At 39.5% G+C, this 26,934-nt stretch overlaps 1 protein-coding gene and 1 long non-coding RNA gene across 2 annotated transcripts in view; one reads left to right on the forward strand and one right to left on the reverse strand.

The window, feature by feature from the left end:
• The window catches only part of cdh13 (cadherin 13, H-cadherin (heart)), a 294,086-nt gene that overhangs the window by 58,549 nt on the left and 208,603 nt on the right, over positions 1 to 26,934 (forward strand). The window contains exon 2 of the mRNA XM_027272988.1: positions 23,287 to 23,407. Coding sequence (XP_027128789.1) covers positions 23,287 to 23,407 — 121 coding nt within the window. The remainder of the gene's footprint in view (positions 1 to 23,286; positions 23,408 to 26,934) is intronic.
• LOC113744211 (uncharacterized) lies at positions 5,572 to 8,528 on the reverse strand. Its single transcript, XR_003461357.1, has 3 exons — positions 8,264 to 8,528; positions 6,052 to 6,121; positions 5,572 to 5,940 (listed from the first exon to the last, which is right to left on the reverse strand). It is a non-coding gene; the product is annotated as an uncharacterized LOC113744211 (long non-coding RNA).

Consider the following 26,934-nt stretch of genomic DNA (forward strand, 5'->3'; position numbering starts at 1 on the left):
AGGTCCCCCCACCTCTCTACGCACCCCCACAGGGGCTGTATAATAGGCAGCCCCTCTCATGACTGTGGCCTTGGCAGTGGACGAAGGACGTTGATCAGGAATAACACTTCCACCCTCCTGTCCCCACACTGACGCAAAAAGTATCGCACTCACTGCCCGTTTCTCCTCACTACCTCCAGTAAGACAGATGAATGGTGGCTCCAACCCCAATTGGCTGAATGGGGTTGAGGCTGAACACGACACTGCTGAGCACCTTTTACCAGAGAGACCTAGTGATAAATCTGCCCCCTCTACCCATGTGCACCACTTCAGCTCATCAATACAGCTGCATCTCTTCCTCTGCTTAGTTCTCTAAGTCTTGCTGTCTACTTCTCTTTCCCAGCTGGGTTTTCTTGCAGCTTCTCTCTCTCTTGCTTGCATTCGCTCTCTTTCCATCCTCCTCTAGGGGTATCTGTGTTGTGACAGGTAGTGCAGTCTCCTGGGCTGTCTGGCAGAATGGTGCTTGACCCCAGTTCAACCTCTGCTGCTGTCCCGCATGCTATTCATTTATCTCCAGCCAGGCGGTGCGAAGCCGTTTCTTGTTCGATTAGGGAGCACTGATTTTCGAAATCAAACACCATCATAGCCCTGTAGTGAGCAAGAGCGAGCACAGAAACGGTCCTCTAGCTCCAGCATACATGCACACAGGGAAAGAAATGGCTTTGTATTGCCGATTCAGTCCTGCACTCTGGCACTAAAACTGCTAATCAGTTCCACAGTGTTGCAAAGTGAGTTACACGACTGACCAGAATCAATTTGACATATTCACTTTAATTATTGCAGTGAATGAAGTCTGTGATTCTGCCCCAAGTGTTGTATCCTCAGCTGCACAGAGGTAGGAAACATCATGCATTAGGTAGCGTGGTAGTGCAAGAATAAACAGGAAAGGCTATTTTTGGATGCTTTGAAGGTGCAGAGTGGAATGTATGTGCAAGCTGGAGAAATGATATGAATGCACCAGCAAGTCTTACTGAATGTAAATCTGGATACGTGATTATTCTCTCTAAAGCTGCAGCAGTATGTAAATAAGACACGGCAGTAACTAAATAACAGAACTCAACTTCAGATTAAAAGATAGTCAGGGAAGAGGTTTTCCTTCATTTAGATTTAATGACTCCCTCAGAAATCCTTGCTTATTAGCTTTTTAAGAAACAATTTCTTTGTTGTGTTTCTCAAACCAAGGACATTTATGGGTGACTGCCTACATTATATGTGACATTATGCATGCAGCAAATACTGTATTTCAGTAAAGTTTACTTTTTAACTGAGTAACTGAAGAAGTCATGTAAAGACTCCCTTTTTAAATTAGATCATCGTTACCAACTCATCGCTGCAGTAATACGTCAAAGGTTTTATTTTTTAAAGCAGGTTTGACTGAATATTCTCTGAATGAGTTCACCATCATTTAAAGGTTTGGATAGCATTTGTTAGTCCACATTTATTGGAAAGCTTGAAACCTGTGTATGTACTGCCATACCTCACATCTTCAATGTGGTATTTCAACAGAAATCGAGCTGACAAGCTGGATACTGGCCAGCCAATGGAACTCTGTCTGAGTGGCCATAATGAGAAGGGGACATGCGGTCAAGCACTGATACTCTGCTGTCATGGGAGAGGGAGGAGAGGTTTCTGAGCAAGCAACATTTTTATCTATAATGACAAGGGCTGGCAGATGCACAGTGGCCATCTGAGTGGCCATAATGAGCAAAGGAAGACAAGTAATCAGGCACTAATGGCAAACTGCAATGAAAGACAAAAGAGATGACTAACTTTATTTTTCAACTATTGATTATGGCTCTTTGCTGTACAGAGGCTGAAGTGTGCACGGTCAAGCATCAGTACTATAGTGATTACTGTTTGTAAAAGGACTGGATCAATTTTGAAAAATTGTGAGATCATCTTTCAAATCAAAACAGTATTTTACGCACTCTACGGGAGATGCTAGCCTGAATTTGCCCTTCACAAAGGTCTTTAGCTGTTGTTTCCTGAGCTGTTTCTCCTTTGAGAGAAAAAAAAAAACAAACTCTATTCCCGTTTTCTCAAACAACTGTTTCTGAACTGTCTTACACAATTCCCTCACCCAGCAGCCTTTACAGCCCGGGGTTTAAGTAAGATTTGTATTATTTTGCCCTGAAAACCCAAACCAAACAAAGATATTTGTACTCGCGGCTCATTTGGAGACCCACCAGAAGTGCCCTTTTTGCTCTATCTGGCACCCTTCTTACAGCTTTAGGAATTGGCACGTCTGTTTACTGTACACAAAGCATGTGTGGTACATAGGAGGACATCAGAATAATTTCATTCATCTTTTGCTTTTCTGTCCTGAATTGTCTCTTCTGTGATGTGAAATATGTTGTTGTATTCATACACTGAGGACTGGGACCCAGTGTGACTTTGGCACAGTGTTAATAGGATACCACTGCTTTGGTCATATGCGGTGTTCAGCTGTATGTGTGTTCACTGATGGGGGTTAATAGTGGTTGTTTATATGACTCGCATCCTCTCTCCAAAACGCAGTGAGCCTATTATACTGTATCAGTGTACCGGTAAATCATCTAAGCACATGTGCCCCGTGTTATGGGGCTCAGGATACATAACTTCAAGTCGTAATATAAAACTCTTGGAGCATTTGCGATGGCAGCGATTAACGTACCCAGCGACCAAGCTGTGTTCCACTCTTTGACAAGTTCACTATAGGGAGTTTGACACCATTACAACAGGTTACAGCACACTTTAAACCAGTGGTAGAGCTTGTTATTTCACAGCAACACTTTAAGCCTCTGCACCCGCACCACCGGAACGGCTTTTTACGGTATAAGCCACATTACTTTCTGAGTGGGAGTTGCGTTTCTATGTGTTGATTAAAACTGGCTGCTGCAGCTGTGTCCTTGTGTCAGCAGCGCTGCGGACTGCCGATACCATTTGGCGGGGAACAGTGGGTCTCTGGCTCCCAGACGTCTCTATTAGATACTGTTTGTGCATGCACAGCTTTATTATTCTGATTTAATACACCAGTGCCCTCAATATCCCATTCTGCTTCCTCTCCTTTCACTTTTTATTTAAACCAATCCGCATTGCCTCCCCTCCCCCTTTTCCTCTCTGTTTCGCTCTCTGTGCCGACTCGCACCCGAGCAGGACCTGCAGCACAATAGATATTAAATCAGATTTATTGTCAAGCAATAGAATAGTGTCTGACCCACGGAAATGTTGCCAAACTAACCCCCTCGAGTCATAACCCTCCTCCCTCTCCCTGTCTCCTATGCTTGCCCTCACTCCATCTCCGGTCTGACATGCCTGTATGACAAAACGCCCCTTCACTAAAATTGATAGGCCCTCAATTTGCTCTCTGGAATTGGTTACATTCAGTTTGCAGAGTGACACCAGAGGGGTATAGAATTAGGGTCAGTGAGTGTGCTGCTTAAAGGCAGAGCACTGGAATAACTACAGGAAGGGCTAAAGGCTTATAGAGGCGAAAGCTCAGCACGACTATTTGACCATTCTTCACTCTTCACTCAGCCATTTAGACGTGATTTTTGAAAGGTTGTTTAAGGGAATTGCTTGGCTGAAATGGCTGATGGAGATGGTGGTCAAGGTGCGAACCGCTGAGATTGAAAAGAAATGATATGACCTTAGAAATAAAATGGAACTGGATTAATGGCAGAATAGTTTAGTTCTTTAGCTGTTTTAAAATGGATTTCAATTAATAGAAAAGACTGGATAGAAACGTGTCTCACCCAGTCTCAGTTTGATATAGAACTCTATTGACTCAATAACTCTATATAGAGAATACAACCTTGTGAAGAAGCTGAAGAAACTAAAATATTTTCTTGAGATGTTTGTTGACAGTTTACACTCCATAAAGGCTTTGTACGTATTCACCATTTCATTGTGCTTTTAATGTCTTTGTAATCTTGACTTCACTTCAGCTCTTAGATCATAAAGCTGCTTATTGCAATGAAGAGAAAAAATCTTATTATGTGTTTTCAGTTGACTTTGTTCCAGGTAGTTCTCATTTATTTAATTTCTCTACCGTTTAACGTCTTTCATGCAGACTGGATCTCAGGGAAATTGTCCTTCCTGAGTCAGATGATGAAAATCAAATCCATGAAATCACAACATGATCGATAACGTTCATATTCAACGCTTCAGCCTGGTTGATAGACACACAAAAAATATATAGGCCTTCAACGGCATACTCCCCTCCAGGTTGTGTGCATATGTTACACACATTGTGTTGTTACTGGATGCATTATGTGCATTATTTTTCATGCGTGTAAGTAGGGTCACTCTGCTGCCTCCTTTTTATTGGCTGTGGTTCCTGAGAAGAGGCTCCGACGAGATTTGTGGTCCCTCTGCTGCACATTTTCAAACAGCAGAACATCCACACTCTCCCTGTGCTTTTCTGGTTGGTATTCATGTCACTGCTGAAGCAGAGAGCCTTCTACCTGTCAGCTGCATTGATTCTATATGTAGGTATGGTGGCAGACAGATGAGGACACACATACAGGGAGAGAGGAATACAGGTGTGGAGATACAAAGTTATTACACCTCAGTGTTACTGTAACTGCAATCAATCACTCTTTACATAAAGAGTACATTACATTAGAGTAGATTACATTACATACATTACTCGTTTTATTACTTTATTTACAGCTCTGTCAAAGGTGCCTTTATATTACTCTAAATCTTCTCAAGTTACAAATAATTGTGGTGTAACAAGCAGGCGCTGCCCATTGTTGGATTTAAAGTCATACTGTATATAAAACATTTAAAAATTAAAATGGGGTAGTTTCTTATGCAGGGAATTTCGCAACAATTCACATTTCTCTACAGAATCTAACTTAGACTTGGGGAACATGTCAGACAAACAGCCTTCTTTCCTCAGATCCACCTTAGGTCCATAAGCCGAAATGGTTCTGGCCTCCTAATGCACAGCAATCTTTCTGTCGGACAGCAAATGGCTGAGGATTAGGGGCATTAGGGTAGAGGAACTTTCCTTAGAGTTTAACAAGCTTCACTCCAGGTTTATATCATGATTGATTCTGTGCTCAGAGCTTTTTTATCAATCCATTAGAGCACAGGCTGCAGCATGGCAGCCATCCAGACCCAGGCATTAACATCCCATCTCAGGGCCAGAGACACCGGGAAGGTCAGCAGGGTGGGAGGGGGCTGAGGAAACATTTACTACTCTTTTACAATTATTTCCATACAGCAGCACTGCAGTATATCCAGCATATTCAATATTTACTACTGTATAAGAGAGAAGGGGACTGCAGTAACATTTACTGCTTTCATCTGGAAAAGGGATGTAGACACATGGCTATTTATATTTGAACATTATAGTGTGCTGATACAGGTACAGCAGGATGAAAAAGACATTTACCACTAAAGTGGTGAGCGTGGATGTAATGTTTGTTTGGTACATTACACAGAGGCAGAAAATCACGTTAAAAAGTAAACTCTTCATTGCATCCATTGGATTTTTTGTATTATGAGTGATTAAAAATGAAAAATAGTCAAATTTCTTCCCTACTTAGGCAAATTTATTTCTGCATTAAACTGCAAAGTACACATACGACAAGACATGTAAATCTTAGATTATTACCATCCCCAACGGATAAAGAAATGTTCATTTTTTTCTGTGCAGTTCTGTGAACTCTCCATCTCAGTCCTGGCTCGGTACAGCAGAGCTGTGCATGTACCAGCACAGAGGGATAGAGTAATAGAGCATATTATGTCGGACATGAATATTTAAACAGTTGTGCATTCATCATACTTTGTTAATACAACAACTTATTCAGTGGCAAATTGGAAGTGGGCGACACTCATGGAAGCTCCCCTCCTCTGTTGTTTGACTGGGACAGCATTCATTAATGCTCAGTCATATTTATTGGCATAGCCCTGTCATAAGCAAAAGACAAATTCCAAAAAGCTCATGAGTTATCATTAAATCAAACAGTTATGGATTATACATTAAAAAGTAGCAAAGAGAGGACATTTAGAAAGTGCTACCTGTGAACCTTTTGGCAGTGAATCTAGAGACCACTTCGTAAACACTCAACAGAGTCCGCAGACTCCATTTCTGGAAAAAAAACGGAGGGCATGTTCATTCTGAATACAAGAGAGTAAACAAGACAAACAAAAGTATTAATGGAAAATGTACCAAAAAAAAAAAGAAAAGGAAAAAAAAAGGGAAAAGTGAAATTATAAAAATAAAATCAGCCAATACAGTTACACAATTACTGCTCCACAATAATAAAATAATTTGCTTTCTCGAATACACTGCAGTAACCTTGACCCAAATACACTTTTTTTTCAGATGGCACTGTAAACAATCTAATTGCATCAGTGCACCCACTCAATTAGACAATAATCCTTAATAAAGAATAAGATTAAATTGTGTTAATATAAAATGTTTTACCCATATTCTTATGTCCGCATACACTGACAGAAGTTTCTGCCTCTCTTCATTTTATATGAAATAATTTCCATCATTTTGCCCCCGGGATAATTGCATAATCTAATCATCTATATAGCCGTGTCGAGTGCTATACCTAATTGCTCTTGAGTGCTTCTGAAATCAAAAGGGAACATAACATAAAAAGATATTGTAGTAGTCTCCTTGCTGTGTGGCAAGGGTATTTTTATTCATTACAATGTCTGATTAAAGATAGTCATAACACAAGAAAGAAAGGACTAACAAGCAATTAGTGCAGCCCAATGACACCAAATACAGTGACTAATATATATTTTAGCTATTAGCAGGGTGTCAAAATCCTGCACATTAATACTCTGCTTCATTCCAGTGGGCTGTATGAAGAAAACAGTGTGAGTGTTTGCATCTGTATCATAAGTAATGCAGTGTTAACATAGAAAAGCACAGCCACTGCAAACTTATGCAGTAATTATAAGTGACATGAATAAGTTAATCAACATGAAATGCTCAGTAGGGACTCATTTGTAACTGTTAAAATTTCATATGTGAGAACAGAAGCCTCATCGTCATGCCGCCTCAGCCTGTACTGTAGCTAAGTTTGCCAAATTTTAAGATTTGTAGCAAACTAAGATAAACACTTATGCTACTTACAGACAACTTTCATTTGAGCTCATTTGTAACAATTTGATGTTAGTTAACAAGCGACTTATGACAACTTTAGACTACATAGGTAGAAATACCACTTTTCTACTTTGATGTGAACTCAAGTTGAGTTCAGCTCGAGTAAAATGTTACTTTGCTTCATCTGGTTCATTTTCATTCATCTGTTTTTTTTTTTGTCTCTCTGCTGTGTGTTTGTGTGTGATATAGGAGTAGGATTAGTGTTCGTGATTTGGATCCACTCCAAAATGTAATGGGTTCTTCTTTGGCCTATGCTACACCCTTTCACTAAATTTAATGTATTTCATGAAAGTAGTTTTTCTGTAGTGCTGCTGACAGACAAACAAATACTGAAAACATAACCTGCTTGGTGGAGGTAAATGTAATGGGTGATATAATTTGTTCTCAATCTGCCTACTTTTTCCAGCCTCTTTAAAGTGGCACTTCACAGATTGTACACATGAAGGTTAGTTTACTTGTCAAGAGGAGCTTTACTCAGCCCATAACAACAATTCTATATTGTCTTCTCAAACTCTCAAGGGAGCTTTCTAAAGTCTGGGAAAATAAACCTGATGTCATCAGGGTTATCTCCTTAGAATCTTAAAATGTTTTACAATCTCGGATAGAAGGAAGTGCAATACTAAATCATGCACCCTTTTAATAACTTAGGAAGTAAAAACTGATGGGCTGTTGAATTTAATAAATGCTCCTTCCAATAGAAATGGCAGATGAGTTATTCTCCCTGAAATGAAATCAATTTTTTTTGTCTTTACTTGTTTACATTTCAGCACAGCTGAAAGTATGCAACACATAGCAATTATCCACATAATATAACAAGTTCACTTCAAGCTAGATTTCTGTGCATGTAGAGAAAAATGGCCAAGAAAAAGACGCAGCAGGTGTTATTGAGGCTACTGTCCCCTCTGTCTTTGAAAACATGATGTGATATAATCAGCTCAGTCAAGACCAAATCAGTTGTGTCATCGATGTTGTAAGGCTAATGTAGTCAAAGGGACCAAATCACTTAAGTGCTTGCAGATGAAAGGCTGGAAGAGGAAAAAAGAAAAAAAAAAACACCACCGGTTGTCACTAAAGGTGGAATCAATGACCGCAGGGTTGTGACAATACCTGCCAGCGCCGTGTGATCAAGAGCAGATGCTGGAGAAGACTGATGGTGCCTTTTCTCCTCTCTTCTCGTCTCCTATAAAGAGGAGCAACAAGACAGATAGTAGGAGAAAAGGAGTAGCACTGAGGGACAGAGTTGTGATGGAAAACTGTGCTGTGGGTCTATAATGATGCAACTCTGCTATCTAAGGCGGATATAGATGACCCTCGGCCTCAAGTCACTTTATCAAAGCTCACAGTCTACGCAGGTGTTTATTCACTACAGCCACTGACATGCCACCATGTTGTAAATATCGAATAGCTTAAAAACTCCATCATTAACCAAGGTTTAATGAGCAGTTCAGTCATAAACAAACATTGCTCTTCTTAAAATATTCCAATCACACTGTTTACCTTTTTATATCCTATCCATGTTAAATGTGAAAACCCATTTTACAGGCTCAAATTAAAAACCTAAATATTAACTTTAAGAACTGCAGCTGATAAAAAAGGAAAATGCAGCGTGGATGATTGTGCCAAGCGATGTGTTGATATGTCTCCCGAGTCAAATATCTGTCTCCTCAATTGAGTGAATCTGGAGTCACTCAGCAGCAGTGGCAAACAGAGCAGCATGGGACACTGCATAGCATATTTATCCATATTGTTTTATGTCTTCCAGGGGCAATGGGGCCAGACAGCATTGTCTGCTTGAGAATAATCTATCCACTTCTGCATCAGAGCTGTGAGCCCACAGCTAGGAAACAGCCTGGAAGATGATTCCTAATGTATAGTGTACTTTTGTCAGGATCAAATAGGATTGGATGTATGGCTGAATTTGAAAATGTACTTTCTCATACCTCCTTAAATCAGGTTAGGAGCTCCCCTCTGACGTTCCATCAAAAGAATCAAATTCCACCACTGTGTCTGGGAAATGTTTTTAAATTGGCTCTGTGAAAGCACAGTGTCCATTCTTGTAGAGTTATGAGGCCTGAAGGTTTTTTTATTCATTTTAAAAGGAAGTAGATTATTGGGGTAAATTCAGACACAGCTTGTGTTTATGCTGTGTTTTGCTCCCAAGGGTGAAAATATCTGAAAGTATACCCTTCTGGATATTTCAACACTCACTCTTTTTTTCATATCTCTCATGAAGCATGACTAGTACCACTTCTTCTTGAGTGTTTTTCTGTTTGTTGCTGATAATTATGCTAGACTGTATCTTTTTTGTTTGCAAGAAATGCAAAACAAAGAGTCTCCCTGATAGAGGCCTTCATAATGTCTGCATGTTCAGTGCTTATTAAGTTTACCAGGAAAATGTAGATGAGATAAAGTCCCTCAGGTGCAGAGAGAGACAGAAAGAAAGAATTTTGTCTATGCTAATATATAATTTCAGTTTTTTTTTTTTAAAACACACTTTTCTCTGGGAATCTTTGTGTTCTAAATTTTTTACAATGAGTTCAAATAAAATTTTTGCAGAGCATACAGCATTTTGGCCAAATATTGATTCGGTTTTAATGATTTTGCATCCTGTAACAGATGTAAACCAGATAATGCAGAGTTAGAGTTTTATTTAAAGTGATGCCAAAATCTATTTACGCTTGCTGGGGTTGTAAAAAGTTTTTTAGCTAGCTTCTTCAGTGACTGGTCAGTTTGGACTAACAATAAATTCCACTGCAGAAAAGTTTTCATGGGAAAAATATAACGAATAAAATCATCGAGAGAAACTTCAAATTATCCCTGCGGCAAACTACATCTCTGTACCGTCTATTTATATGCTGAGTATGCTCTAAACAAAATGTGACTAAATGCTTCTTTCAGCACAGCCTTGGGCTTGAATAGTTTGATGGTTTTGATCAAATTTTGCTAGACACAAAAGATGCAGGAGGCAACACTAAAATGTTTAAGCGATAAGATCCCATCAGCTTTTCAGTGTGTGAGAGGAATGTGAACTCATGGCTGTCTCGTTACTGTAGGAAAGTTTGGAGTGAGTTTCTTTCTTTTTTTCTTTTTCTTTTTTGGACAAAGAGTGAGGCACAGGAAGAAAACAAAAAGGTAAAATGTAGAACACGGAAGAGAGAGAGCGAGAGAGTGGGAGACAAGTCACATCAAACAGAGGATATAATGAGAAGCATTCACTTGTGTACTGCATTATGCCCTTTGTAGTGTCAGTTTGGTTGCTTAATTAATGGCTTACTCAGGAAGCTCTCATTGATGCTGGGGATATTTCCAAGTACACCCAGTTATCAGTGCGTTAACATTAGCGGGAAAGAACAAAAATAGATCTATCTTTGATCCATGCATACCTTAATATAATGAGCTTACTTTTTAGAAGAGTATTAGTCTCACACAGGAAACCTTCTTACAAACAGATTAATTCTTAATGTCCACATACAATTGTTTTTTTTTTGTTGTTGTTTTTTATTCACAAGTTGTCGTAAGAGTCACATACGCTCAGTACTCGAGTTGAGGGGGGATGGGGGGGGGATGGCATCCCCCCTGTGGGGAAAAATGGTCAAAATCATCCCTCTTCTAAAATGGTCATCCCTTCTTATGTCAGCGGTTTTCAAAGTGCGAGGCGCGCCTCCCTTGGGGGGCACCAGAGGTGCGGCGGGGGAAAAAATAAAAATATATCTTACAAAGATATGTGTCTCATCACTGAGCGATGAAAACTCGGCGAGCTAGCCCCCAAAGAGTAGCAAAAAAATGCACAAAACGACACAGTATGTCCAGCGCGAAGAAACGCTGCTAATGTCTCCTGCTAATGTCTCCTGCTATGTCTCTGCTTTAGTTTGAATCAGTCATGAAGCTCCTGGTTGTTTACATAAAGACAAAGAGGCTCTGACAGTGAAGTGTGACCTCTTGGTGTGATATACTACTTTTGGGTTTACTTCATTCTGGATCGTCATTGGTGGGTCAAAGGTGAATGTGGGCGGTACTAATAGATTCTCCTGACTCTGATTGGTCGACAGGTGACAGGTGTCAATCATCCACACTCTGTGTTGTTTTAGCCTTAGCACCGCTAGCTGCTACCTGCTGCTTCATATTCTTTAATACCGCTTGTTTCAAACATCGCGTCGTCTTAAAACTCGAAGTCTTCTTTCCTCCTCCTTAAATTGTGTTTTTTTAAGTGAAGATGTTTTTTAACAAAAATGTGTTTAAATGTATTTAAATATGTTTAAAAACACACAAAGATGTTAAAAACATACACAAAGTTGTGTTTAAAAAAATATTTGAGCACATTCACAAATAAAGATATTTAAAATGTTTTTACAAATATGTTTAAAAAAGATGTGAATGACATGATGTCCATAGTTAAGTGGTTCTTGTTTCTTTCCGTTAAATAGTATTGTCTTGTGCAGACCATGCAACTGAGACTGCAAGCTATGAATCAGATGGGATTTAAGATTTGCCATGTCTAGCAAGTCACCCTAAAATTGACTAGAATACAGGAAATTGCATCTAAGAAATACAAAATTTTCTGGGGGAGGACCCCCAGACCATCCTGCTGGAAAATAAGTTACATAAATGAAAAATTTCACCATCCCCCCTAGTTTCATTTTACAACTCGACTACTGCATACGCTGACTTCCTGAAGTTAAGTGCTACTGGTGTATACAACTTGAAACACTTGTATGATCTTCACAGTAAGACAGAGGAGAAGTGTAGCACAAAAAGAGGTGGATAATGCGCTGATTGTCTCAGCCTTTTTCAGTGGATCGTAATCAAAACAGGTTTTAATTGAGGTGTTGATTAACCTTGCTGGGCTCTTGAAGATAGCAATGATTAGTAAGCTGTCTAACTGAATTATACACATACACGTTACATAACCGACAGGGAGACATGAGGAGTTTAGTGAGGAAAGGAAGATGATGAAGATCAGCAAATAAACAGGAGCATTCAGAGTGGAGTAAAAAGTTGGACTGAGAGGACAAACTGAGTAGGTTATTAGCAGAAAAGTCTAAGGAAGGGAATTAGGAAAAGGGTAGAGAAGCTGAATCTTGCTATGGCTGAGAAAGGAGGAAAAAACAGGAGAGAAGAAGGTGCAGGTCAGTTCAAGGTGGAGGGAGGAGTGTCTGAAGAGGGAGTATCAGCAGCAGTGCGTTACTTTTGATGAATGGAGGTCAGCTAGAGAGGAGAAAGGTAGGCTGATAACGACAGATAAGCCATGAGGAGAAACAAACACAGACCTCAGTCCTTCACGTCTAATGACCACCCCGACCAATACGTTTGGGCAGCCCACCAGCTGCCCAACAATAGTTTTAGACACAGGCAGAGTGATAACGCCAGCTTTGTGAGTCCACATCCGTACACTTTCCAATTCTTTATCTCCTCCCATTCACCCCAGTGAATCAAAGACCTGATGCCGGCCTCCGATAGGCTTGTGTTTAGCAGTGAACACCTGATTACAGGCATTCAAACTTAAATTGTATTGCAATTTGCAGTCTGTGAGAGCAAAGCATGATAGCACCACCATTGTTAAGTTGGTGCTCACTGACAACACCTGAAAAGGTGTAACCTCCCTGTCAATGTGGCACGATTTTAGCTTCAGGAGCCCGTGCATCGCATTGGGTTTCAATCTGTCACTGCCATGCATTGGGAAAACTTTGCTGTGGCTGTTGTTTAGACACGACAAACTCAAACAAAGACGGGAGAAAGTCACTAGTATATTCATGAAAACAGTCTTTTTCAAGTTTACTTACTGAGGCTATTAGACGAAACTCTCCTTTCAAGGTGAATGAACATGCCATCTAGATAAAGCTGAACGTGCTCAGATTGACATGCCAAATCCCAACAGGGAAGAAATAAAGTGCATTCAAATGAATTCTGCTGGATAACAGCTGGTGCCTGCAGCTGAAGCTCTTGTTGTTTTTCAATCCCTCACTTCACACCTCTCTTTTCCGTTCCTGTGCGGTGAAGTGAGAGGTGCGTGAGGTGGAAGTATTGACAAGCTTGCCAGCGAGAAAAGGGATTTGAGCAGACTGATGGTGAGGACTTGATACTGTCAGGGTTACGCCAACTCACTTACCACGCAACTCTACACCCCCCCCCCCCCAGGAATGTTGGATTTGCATCGCAATGGGACCCGTCTGCTTGAATAAAATGTAACACTAAAAGTTTCAAAGTCAAACGAGTTTGTCAGAGAAGTCCTCAATTTGTGATAGCAAGTGCCAGGAAACCACTTCACTGTTGTCCTCTGCTGTTTAAGAAGCAGGGATTTCTGAAGCGCCAGGGAGGTGTGCGTGCTGTTAGCTCAGCTCAGCTCAGCTCAGCTCTCAGTCGAGCAGAGCTATGAATAGAAATACTTTTGTAAATAAATGCTTGGTTTGATGTTTTGTTTCGCACCAACTCAGATTTCTGTTTAGGCTTTGCAGAATGCTTTTTTTGACTTGATAAATGTCAAATGTAAAGTTTATTTCTCCAAACTAAAAACTGAGTCAAATAACAGCCCCAAATCCACACAAACACATTTTATTCATGAGCATGTAAATTAAAGTTCCTTTGGGTTACTAATGGGTACTTAAGCCAGGTGTGTTTAAACTCAGAACCCATGGCGTGTCACTTCCGTATCCCGAGCTACATTTTGCAATAGGATGCTGAGTAGACATTACTGCAGAGCAGAACAGCATGGGAATTCAGCTGAGGTCATGATCGAGCTGAGTGTTGGTTCCACAACAGCAGCACGAGTTAGGACCCAGCTCACTCACAACTGCCTACATCCAGGAGGGAATTTCCTGCTGAATTAGATTTTGTTGCCCACACAACACATTGTGAATGTAGACGAAATGCCTTCCACTGTACACTTTGTTAAGAGACCTGCAGAGATGTCGCATAACACCTGATATATTCAAACACCTCAGAATTCAAGATAATACCTTCCGTCCAAACCCATGCTTAGCTTTGAGTGAGATTAATGGGTTGTATGGTAGATTATAATGCATCGTTTGATAAATACATGAGCATTCTTGGTTCACTGTGTACTTTCAATGACCCCTATATCTGCATCCCTTATTTCTGTGCTTTTATCAGACTGTTATTCTCTCTCACCTTTCCCTGGTTCCTTAGCTTCCTCCTTTATTACTCTGTGAATGTTGTATCCACACAGTGACAACAACCACCTACTGGCAGTAAAGGTGCTTCTTTTCTTTTTTTTTCCCCTCCTCGCTCGACTGCTCCTCCTCCATGGCGTGGTTGTGTGTTTACTGCTCCTGCGTTGTTTTACAGGCCCAGCAGGTGTGGCCAAGGTTCGGCAGCCCGAGCTTGGAACCAGATGGTTTCATGACTCTGGTGCTCCATGCCTGGCTAACCTGCCAGATGCAGGTGTCTAAGGCCCAGTCTGATTGATTCTCTCTCTCTCTCTCTCACTGGCTTTCTGGCTTAATCTCAGGCTGTGGATGTAGCCAGGCCCAGTTGGGTCAGCCAGACCTATACCGAGATGTGTGCACTGACATTTACCTTGACGGAAACAGAGTCAATGCAAGATTGAGGAGGGAAAGGAAATGTAGAGCAGGGAAGGAGAAGTGAAGGCTGGATGAAATGTCAGGCTACTGGCAGGCTGTCTGGCTCGATCATTGGCGAACCATCCAGCATGCATGCAGACACAGGCACATGCATATGCAAACACACATACAACAACAAAAAAAAACCCTGAAATGCATGTCTGCTGACTTGCTGGATTACTGGCAAATCCATACATGCAGACATGCAGGCAGACACACTGACATGCACATGTCGTGTATGTAAACACATCAATACTGAGAAGCAGGCGCAGAGGAACACACCAGAGGAGAGTATGTAACGGTTTAGCAGGGTTGAGACACAGTGAAGGTCACAGTGACTCTTATTCAGCTCCTTAGAAAACAGTTTGTTAAAAATTGTGGGAATATCTTAAACTGCACTTTACACTTCTTTTTTTGAAATAACATTTTATTGGTAATTGAAAAAGAGAGACAGTTGCAGGCTACACAGACAGTGTGGACTTGAAATGAATCCAAATAAATGGACTATCTAATATTAACGTCTTCAGGTGTCTACTTGCCATATGAAAAAAATCAAACTATAATAAATCTTAATAATAAAGACATTAGACTAAATGAAAAAAACAAACTGTGGCAGAAGTGACACCTCTCTTCTTACTTTTGCCTCCCTCAATCGCTCTTCTTCCTTCAACTGTCTGATTGAGTTTATTCACATATACGCACGCTGTGTGTACATACAGCTATCACAGCCTCTCTCTCAGCCTCTCTCCCCCTTACCCTCGTCAACAAATATCAGATCTAGTGGCTCTCTCCATCTCTATTTATCAGATGCGTTGTGGATTCTTGAGGCAGTATTGATTCCTACCAGAGGTGACATTTACCGTGCCACTGTGCCAAGTCATTGCCTTAATCACCTGACTGGTCCTTCACATTTGAACTGAATCCGATGTCAAACGTTGAGATGACCCATTATTTCTCCTCCTACACGAATAGAAGCTGACCGACATCATAGCTACAATAGCAACAACAGCGACTAGAAGCCACTCAGACATGTCCTCTAGTCGTCCGACTCTCTCATCAATACTGCTGTCTACATATTCCTGTACAGCTAGCTGTTACTCCATTTACTCTTTACTGCACTGCAAAGCGTTGACCTTGTGATGAAGATAGTTTGCATTTTCCCATATAACTAAGGAAAACAAAGCTCTTTTGATGTCTTGGTATGTTTCTTTTTTTGACTTTTGACTTTGTTGCTGGGAATAGACAACATGATCTAAATGCTGGAGGTAAAGCATATGGATCTTTTCTCCTGATTGAGCATTCCTCGGCTGCGCTTGGAGAGCTAACATAAACTTAAAGACCTCTTCTCCAAGCAGTTGTCAATAGACAGCTGTATTTATTTCTCCCCTATGCAAACTGATCTATATGAAACCAATCTAGCCCCCACATCTTTTTCTCCCTCCTTCAGGGCTCCTTCCATTTTTTATGCTATTCTTTCTTTACCCTCTATACATAAATGTAGTGTTACTGTGAGGTGAACTAGGTCAGTAATTCAGAACAAGTTGGGATGGATGCATGAAAGGATTGTAGAATACTGTGATTGTTGCTCAATACAGTATATACAACCAATACCAACACATGTGTGTTGTGTGCCTATATATTCATTCAAAATGAGTAGAGATGAAAATAAGAAGATAAGAAAATACTCAAATGAGAAATAATAATAATTAACTAAAACTAAGAGTAAAAAGTACACAGTATGCACCAAGTCAAGTATAGAGCTATGCATGTTGGATCATTTCACAGAAATAATTGCGCTCTACACATGTGGTGTGTTACACGCATTACACTAATATGCATACATATATCTATACATAACAGAAAATATAAGTAACACAGGAAAAGTAATTAAGTGAGACATAAATAAGAGTATGCATGTATAAAGTTAAACAGTGCTACATGATGATGGTGTTAAGAGTCAGACCTACAGTAGTGCTCCTTCTTGCACAGTGGGTGTAGCAATATGTTGATAAATATAGCTAGCTAAATGATTTATAGCTTAAAGTAATGCACCAATGTTTGAAATGAATGCCTAATCGGATTGATTGTTGGAATAGGTAGCTATAGGCTCTGGATAAATGATATGGTATGATGATATATCAACTTTTATGTTCTTAACAGTTAATATTCAGTTTAAAGTCAGTTCAACACAGTTGGACACACTGGACTGCCTGCAAAAAAAAAAATCTTCGGAAATGATCTAGGTAATCAATAACTTACTGTAATTGTTTTGTTACCTTTATTGAGTGGAATTATATATGTATATCATATGGAAGAGAGTCATAAATAATCCATCCAAGGCGGAAATAAGATGTCAGATGGATATACAAGTTTATTTATGTCCGACAGTATTGGATCCAAATGTTCTGAATTCAAGTGATCCTGCTCTCTGACGCTCTGGATCGCCGGTCTATTTGCAATTTGCCCCCACTGCTCGCCCTGTCTCTTTCTCACTTTGTTCAGACACACCGCTAAATGCTTACAGATTTATTTCTCTCTTTGGCTCTGTGTCGACCATCTCATTAAGCTGGTACACAATGCACAGTTTTCAGATACAGATAATTGTTTCTGTTGGAAAGATATTCACCCAGGGCTCTTTGTTTCTCCTAGACCAGACCATAACAATCTCTCTGTGTAGCACTCCTTTCTGGCAAAGTCACACAGAGCAGATCACTGCAGAACAATGATTCCTTCACTGAGACATCAAATAAGGAAGATGCTGAAGCAGAAACCTGCAGAAATCAATTCATACCCTTCGGGAGAGTAAATATTTTGAAGTTCAAAAAAGGTAATTTGTGTTCTACAATGACCCAGCTTAGACCATTAAACCTCAAGGAATGCCGTAGATAGTAAACATTTTTTGTAATATGGAAACTGTTGCTAGGAAACATGTTCTATCCAGTCGACTATGTAACCAAGAGGTCACTGAAGCCTTACAAGCTGTAGCACTTCAAATGCAACAGATTTATGGGGCCTATGTAATTGTATGCTTGACTAAAAATAATTTGTTTCATTTTTTTGTCTGTTTGTTTGTTTGTTTTTATTTTAATTTAATTTTAATATTCATACATGATGGAAAGTGTCTCACCCTGAAACCCAACTGGGTACGTCTCTGTCACGTCGCTGTTTTGGTCCGTCCTGCTCACGACTTCAAATCCTAGTGGGAGTGTTTCAGAAGCGGAGCGTTTAGCCCACCAGACTTTAGCTGCCTGGCAGTTTGCACGGGGTATTTTATTTTGAAAATCCACCGGATTCTCTATGCTGTTTCTGTGCTTCTGCCAGCTCGAGGTGCTCTGTGTAAATTAACGTGGGCTGCTCATGGCGTCCACAGCTGCGTATTCGGTGACTAGAATGGCCTTGTATCACTGCGGTGACTGCAGCGCATGTGCAAGGTGGCACATCTGCACCCAGCGGAATTTGGGGGTCAGGTTTATATTTAGGCTTATTTATGAGTGTGGTGTCACATCAGATATAAACTATAGTTTACTGCTTAGTGTATCCACTATATGCCACCTAGCAGGGTACCGACTGAATTATGTTGGTGCTACTGTATACCGATTCACCAAACTTCAGCACCTGAGGCCGCATCTGGTTGAGAGTTACAGAACTGAGAAATTATTTCCAAAACCTGCAAAACCTGGGAATATAATAGTATACAAGCACTGTGATAGAAAGAGAAATTGCAGCTTGTTCTTTAGCTGTCTGATCAGACAAACAGAAATTATTAATATATTACTGTTCTTCAAGGTCCCCTGCCATTTTATAACATTTACTCATTATGTATTGCAGAGCGTATTATTAGTTATACTCTGAATCAGGCACTGGGTACACAAATATTTTGTTTACCTATATGTGGATGTGTATTCATTGCAAGCTATATCATTGTATGCTGATCACTTAAACACCACATAAAATAGCCATCAAGCTTTAAATACATATATATGACCTTCCTTTCATGCATGTTGCATTTGGTTCAGGCATAAAAGTGAAACAAATGCATATGACACAAATACAAAAGCCTAAAAAGGGCCTGATATGGATCTCTGTTGGTAAAATGATGCCCGCACTATGCCTATGACCTCCTTCTTTTGGAATGATATTTATACTGTTATATTTTCTACGGCATGTCTGCTGTTGTATTTTTGATGCCATTTAAATACAGATAAATACCAATTTTTTTTTCAAGGTAACACTGCTTTCATTTGGTGTCATGAACATAAACAGAGTTTTGGGATATAATGATTAGAGATTTTGGTATAATTATAGTTTGAGAATGGGTCACAGTTTTGTTTGCTGCATTCCTACGCACACAACGGACACGTTTAACGAATTTCCTCATTCCACATGATTTCTGCCTTCATCAGATAGATTTTCATCTGCAATGGTGATTGTTGAATGACACCAACTCCCATGATACCACTCTACTTCACAACGTCATCAAACTATATTGTTTTGATGTGAGAGACCCCAAGCAGTAGATGTGTTTTTAAATGGTTCCTTGATGGAGAATTTTGTCCACAATAATAGTCCCCTCAGTTAACAACATTGTCATTAGCATTATGTTGCCTTAATGCTTTTGCTCTCCTACTGTGAGTCAGACTGTAATATTTCCCCACTTAATGGACATTAAAATGGGTGTTCATGTTGTTAAATGCTGCTGAGGGATGTTGTAGAGTGCGGCATGTTTGCAGGTATCCACTTTCTTGTGTGCACCTATAACCTGCCTGTATGTGTATGGTAATGACTTTTTCTGTATTTGCATGTGCGTCCCATGTACCCTTGCTATGTCGACAGGCCTCTGGCCCTTCACTCAACTTGATTGAATTTATGGACCAACAAGCATTGTATCCCACCTTGTCAAGACGCCTTGTGATAGAATTGAATTACCATTTTGACACCTACAGGAAAAAAAAAAAAACAAAAACCCAAAGTCCCCTGGGTGCAGTGATTACTTTGCAGGGACATTACATGTAATGACCTCTATGCCTGAACGTCTGCCAGGGCTTGTTCATCATGCGGACAGACCGCCATAAACAGCATAGACGCTGCTGTGGAAAAGTCTTGTTACTTGCATGATGTCTCACATAACTGTCAGTCCAGATCCAGTGAAATATTTCACTTTTCTAGAATTCAGATTTTTCCCATTAACTCTAGAAAAATGTTTAGGGTTTTATTATTTCCCAATAAAATGAAGTGGAATAGCCATAGCTCAATGCATAGTTACTTAGTTGTTAACTTGTTTTTAAATTTACGAATGATATTGACAGTTACCGTGTAATGATAGACAAAGGACGTGAATGGGCCTCAGCAAAGTTTTCTTCAACATAATATCCTTTGTCTTGCAGTGAAACGGCCCATTGATAAAGAAGACAGGTTTGAGTGATTTTTGCACTGCTCTAATGCTCCAAGATAAGAGACACTTGCTACTGTGTGTAATTTATGACTCCTATATTGATCTTGTCTGGATGGAAATGACGCTTAGTGCCATTTTACTGCCTTTTTTTCTTTTTTTTCAGTGAATACCACTTTACTTGTATCAGTAAGATTGGGGAAACGATAGAAGCATGTTACCGTATATTATAACTTTGTGACAGACAGCATCCAATTATAATATTCCTCGTCAAAGCAATGCTGATATCTCTGGGGAGGTTTCCCGAGGAGGGGTCAGGAGATATGAGAATGAGCAGGTGGTCGACACTAGTGACAGATGACTCGGTTTGGCAGATGCATATCCCATATGGCATACTGTATGGTGTATCTAATTACAGCACCTACTGTGTCAGAATAATCTAGCAATTTCCCAAATCGACTCTTGAATATTTGCAGTGGATTTTCATGTTGAAAATTCTCATTTCTCTGATCAAAATGCAATATTTACATACCATAACATGACATATTACACAGTCATTAGAAAATTAGAGAGAGGCAAGAGGGCAATATGATGGTAGAAAGCACTTTGCCTACTGAAGCATCAAGTGTCCCAATCTATCATCTCCCTTGTCTTTCCCCACTCCATACTGGCCTTGTCTAGTGTTATTTCAATCGAATATGGAAACCTTTTCACAATGCTGGTGGATCTATAATTGATCAATGGATTCCTTCACCTTCTTACTCTCTGCTTTCTCACAGTGTTTCACTAATCGTTTCTCAGCACACAATACCAAGCTGACTTCTTTGTTTCAGAGCTGCAAGATGTGCAAACGTGCAATTTTGCTTCTGAAGTGGTTCTTTCAATTGTATAAGGACGCCAAATAGTAGCTAATGCCAATACATTAAGATGGTTACTTATTCCTTGACCCCTGTCTTCTTATATCACAAGCGAAGCTTCTCATTATGGGGAATGCTGTCCTCAGAAGCATCTATATTATTACTCCAGCCAACGTTGGCTGGCAATCATCAAGCTTGTGTTGAGGGAAAGCACTACTAGTCAGTCAAGAAGAGGCCACATCCTCTTTGTTTTATGCAAAAATATATAGGTGTCCTTATGAGACACAAGGCTTACTGGATACAAAACCACAATTTGTCTTTCACATTTCTTTCAGTGCTTTGACTTGCACTGACTGTTAACAAGAGGCCCAGCCTTTCAACGACAGACCAAGGACAGTGGCTATAAAACTTACAAAAGCTCAGAAGTGAGGCAGCATGACTCATGGTCTTTTTTTAGGAAGAAAATATGAACCTTGTTCAACTTTTTTATGACCACAAATCACGTCATTTAAGTTGGCCAATCAAATGCATGCAAACGCACATTCCTGGTATATTACTTTGTGTTTACCTAGCAATCATCACAATAAAAAAAGAAAGATTTTCATTGAGAAAACCTCCAGATTTCGAAGTGTGTGCATAAAAATAGAGATTTTTTTACTGTGACATAAAGCCTCTGATGACCTGTGTTCATACCCGATTCTAGACTTTTTTTGGATGGATAGATGATGGGTGTTTACCTAAGGTCCATTGCTTAATTCTATCACCTTCACCCTAACCCTTATCATGGGCTTATTATGTTTTTTTCTCCATCTGATTACTGTGAATCAGTACAAAATCAGAAAAGAGTATTTATGCACTGGCCAAAGTTTCAGTCTGGAATTTTACCTGCCAATTTACAAAATATTTTTACGTTTTAAGTGTGACAGACTATGTCAGTTTTACATTTGAAGAAATATATTGTATGAATTTTCCATGGTGCATGTAGTCACCATTGATATTTTGTTAAACTTCAAATATGGATGAAAGCCTTATAAATCTTTAAGTAAGCAGGAACAGGTGACATCACATTGTACAGGATATATGTGAGTTCAATCTTTAATACATTATATTTCCCTTAAACTGCAATGGCAGACTGCATTTGTAAATGGGTCACCTTTAAAAAATAATACAATGAAAAATGGAAAATATGCAGCAATAACAATATAACAGCAATCTAAAAGAAACAGCATGTGGCTCTTTGAATTAATGCATCACATAGCTACATACGACAGGAGTTGTTATTTTTGCTCCCCCGTGTATCTGGTCCTACTTATGAGTATATATTTATTATTTGGTCTCTATTTGAGAATGGCTTTAGGCGCCACACTTAGTCCGTTTCCATGGAAACGCCCATCCTTTAACAGAGGGATTAAAGTGCTTTTTTCTGGCAACATTTTTGTGATTTGCAAATAAAATTAATGAAAAGTCATAGAAGGTAATGATGTTCATCTTTTAATTTGAATTCTAAATAACCATAACCATATTACCATATGACCTTCATAATGTGAAATGAAGAGAAAAATGTTAGCTATTGAACACACTCTTTTTCAGTCAAATGTTGGATTAAGTATGAGTTTATTTAATATCAGCAGAAGCCTAATCCACCAACATTGTGGAGCTAAGGCTAAGTTAGTATTGATATATTTTTCATTAAATGGTTATTTGTCTCTGTCAGCACTGTGATGAACTGGTGACTGGCTTGTACAGGGTGTACTGCGGTTATGGAAATGCATGAATGGATATCCATTCATTGCATAAAATGTTGATTATTGGCTACCGAGTTCTGAAGCTGTCGAACTTTGTTGTGTATTTTATCTTTTCATATTTTTATTTTATCAAAACTATAGAAACGGGTTATTCTGGTGGGCTTTGTGTGGCTCCAGAAGGGGCTGTGCAGAATCTGATGAATAAGTTCAAGTGATATCACATGAGTCATCATTAGTTACTGCAGCTGACTATAGGTTTTAAAATGTAAGAAATCTCGCCAGGATTCATCAGTTTTGTCCATTGTGAGTCTGACAATGTCATAAAAGTGCAGTGTAGTTGAGAAACATTTTGCTCGTAGAAGTATTCATTTTTCATTGTCACTGAATATTTATCTGCTCCGGCCTTATGTTGGTTATGTAGGATTACCAAGGATTAGGTAAAAAGGAATCAATATTTATTTGGTTATTCTGTCCTCGTGCCTGTACCTGTCACATTTATCTCCACAGAAACATGTTCATGTTCATTATTCTGACCTCCTGTGCTTTGTTCTGTGTGTTGCAGGTTGCCCGTGTGGGTGGCCAAGAGGATGGAGCCCACGAGGGCTGTATACCTGGCTTCCAGGTCAAACGCTACCAGGTGGCATACAGTGGACCTTTCCAGAAAGGCCAGGCACTTATACAAGGTCAGTAAAACCTATAGAACAAACTTTGATATTTAAACTCTAACTTTTGCTGTTTTATCTCTGCTCTTTCTCTCTCTTAAATGATGTCATTCAGACTGTCATATACATATAAACCCTGTCTGCCTGTCTGGCTCCTGAGGATAAGCAGAGCAAAAGCCAGGCTCCCTCTAGGTCAAGATGATGTGTGAATGTGAATGTGAATGTGTGTGTGCGTGTTTGTGCAGGTTCTTCGTTAGAATTCATGTGATTTTCTACAAACACGAGATAGAACTATAACAATAGCAACAATAACAACAATATAATTTGTGTCTGCAAATGAATTATTCTGCTTGATTGGATGATATTTTCAAAATTCTTTTTTTTCCCCTTTTGTTTCTCTCCTGAAGGCAGCTTCGGGCTGCTCAGTTAACTATGCGTGTCCTCATATGCATGTGTGACTATTTTGTTGGAGCTTGTCAGTCCCTATACAGCAGTTACCCATGCTCAAGTCGACTTAACCTTCTGGAGAACCCAGTCCCCAGCAGCCTCTGAGCTGTATTTTCCTTCTTATGCAAAAAATGTGATCTCAGCAGGTTTATAATCATAACATAAAAGATTTGAGATGCAGTTGGGAGGAAGGTCACTGGGTTCACTGCAGAGTGGTCGTTCTCATACAGACTCCATCTCTGAGCCTTTCGGGAGGCAGCCCTTTTGTTACTATAGTGGCCTGTCAGATTCCCCACAGACTCTCAACTCTCAACACCATATTGCCGCACAACTTATTGGTCCAGTCTGCTCCTCTGGGACTCTGGCAATGCCTACCTGCACAGCTCCTCTCCATCTCCACAGAGATCAGCAATAACGTCTGCTGGCTAGCAGTCTGCTCCTCTGGGGTTGTGAGTTATGGCTGCCGGCATGTCTCTCCACAGAGATCGTCAAGGTGCAGTAAGCTAACAGTAGTTTTACTGCGAAGCCGTGGAAGGTTTTCACTAATTCATTTGCTCAATAATTCATTCGCTTTTGCACTGACTTGTTTTATTTGTACAATATGATGAAATACAAAGGAAATATGTAAATTGAACGGAGAATAATTTATAGTTTGTTAATGCAGTCTGTCATTTATTGTGGAGCTTGTTTTCATTCCCCTCTCATTATTCAGCCACTTCTTTATTTATTTCATCATCCCACTGTGTTGCACTCCACATTATGAGGTTACACTGGTAGAATTTCATTACCTGCTTCAGTGACATGCACATAATGCGGTGAAGTATCTACATACACAGGATTAACACATTTTCCTCTTTTATGGCTTGAGTGTCATGCGTTGCTTGTAGAGGTGCTCTTATACGCCGCAAACTTTTTTTATAAGTGGCACTCCACTGACAGACAGCTTCCCCAACTGAAAATACATACTTTCCTACCTAGACGACAAAATATGACAAATCTGAGCATTTTCTCCTTCAATCTTCTTTTTCTTCTTTTTCGGCTTTATTGTGTTTGATTCGTCCAGCCAGTGAGGCATTTTGTCATCTTGAGGTTCAGTGGTGCGTGTAGTAGAAGACAGAACTCAGTTCTGCTTTAGTGCTCTGCTCTGGGACAACAGAGTGGTTCTATTACCTTGAATATGCTCCTGTCAGCAGAAACACCTCTCACCGTGGGAGGTCCCACTGCTCACAAGTTATGGACAGAAGCATTGGCATGCCAGTGCTCTCATGCACTTACAAACACAAGGAGTACATAAATATATATGTGTGGGCTTGTAGTGGATTTTTAAAACAAAGAAAGATCTGAGACACACATAGTGGAAGCTTGCATGCATGCTGTAAAGCATGTTGTTGATTTATAGCTGAATGTAACTGCACAACAGAAATGCTTTATGGTGTTTTACCATTTTAAGTGTGTCTTAAAGATTCAAAGCACTTAGGCAAACCCAGTGCCTCAGCAGGCACTGAAGCTGAACAGCATGCTCGAAAACAATAAAGCCATAATGTAAAATAACACAAAGAAAACTAAGGGGTGTACCCATGATACAGGCATCGGGGGGCTCCCAAATGAGAGCCCTCCCATAGATTGTTCAAGTGTGTTTCCCACAGTTCTATGATATTTATACATTTATGAAGATTTGCACTTCTAGAACACAGTTTTGAGGACTACATTATCATTTAAATTCACATTTTAAGGAAAGGTTTGTGATTTCTCTGAGATAGCAGCTTTACAGTTTACTGACTTTAAACACACCTTCCAATTAGAATTATGCATTTTCCAGTAGTGAATAGCGCAATAGTGGATAATTACAACCAAACAAGTATACAACCACTATGTGCTATACAGAGATGTATAGTAACGAAGTGGAACTACTTAAGTACTGTACTTAAGTACTAAAATGCAGTATCTGTACTTTTTTGGAGTATTATTTTTTTCCACTTTTACTGCACTACATATTTTTGATGAATTTAATACTTTTACTCCGATACATTTTTCATGTGCTTAATCGTTACTCGTTACTATTGTAGTGTCCAGCCGGACACGTGATGAATGACGAGGCGATATTGAATAAACTGCATTTATTGCTGAACGGTTTGGTTACAGGACTCGGTTACTGTCGGCCGTAACCACGCCAAAAAAACAACAACATAACTCACTCGTGCGCCATACGTCATACACCTGACACCCAGGTGCGCTCTCTCACCTGCTGCCCCGCCCCCTCGCTCTCGCATTCATTCAGACGCATTCACAATAATAAATATTTGAAATAATATAAACAACATTACTTGTACTTGTACTTTTACTTGTACTTTTACTTTCAGTACTTGAGTAGCATTTTTTTTACATACTTCTACTTGCAATACTTAAGTACAAATTTTTTTGAATACTTTAGTACTTTTACTTAAGTATGGTGTTTAATGAACACTTCAACTTCTACTCAAGTCAGTTTTTTGATATAGCACTTGTACTTCTACTCCACTCCTTTACTCCAGTACTTTATACATCTCTGGTGCTATAATAGTTGTAGGTATGTATTTATCTCCACAGCATGTGCCTGTGTAGCTACTGGTTTCAGTATGGCTCTCCCTATCTCTAAGTGCTGCCTTAATTGTTGCCAAATGTTATTTTACCAGAAGAACAACTTCTGACCTGTTGATCTTTTTAATTTGAATATTGTGCTTTTATTAACCTATAGATTTATTTATCGCTTATTTTTTATTACCGCATACATATTTACATGTTGTACACAAACAAACAAGGTGAAAATAAAGTTAAATATCATCAGAGATATGCCGTGAGAACATGAAAACTCTGCACATAAATTACATTAATTTGTATTGAATTTCAGGAAGTGGAAAACAAAACAATAATACAGTACTTTTCTTAGCAATATGAGGAATAACTCTAAATTGTCACTGTTGACTCAATTCTATAATACATACTAATTTGTATATTGCATATAATTTGATAGTGACCGTAATTTTGTTCATAATTTAGTTATTGTCCGTAAATTACAGTGCAGAAACATCCTAAACCAGAGATCTGAATACAAAAAATTGAGA

The sequence above is a fragment of the Larimichthys crocea genome, chromosome XXI (assembly GCF_000972845.2).
Source record: "Larimichthys crocea isolate SSNF chromosome XXI, L_crocea_2.0, whole genome shotgun sequence".
Taxonomy (NCBI): domain Eukaryota; kingdom Metazoa; phylum Chordata; class Actinopteri; family Sciaenidae; genus Larimichthys; species Larimichthys crocea.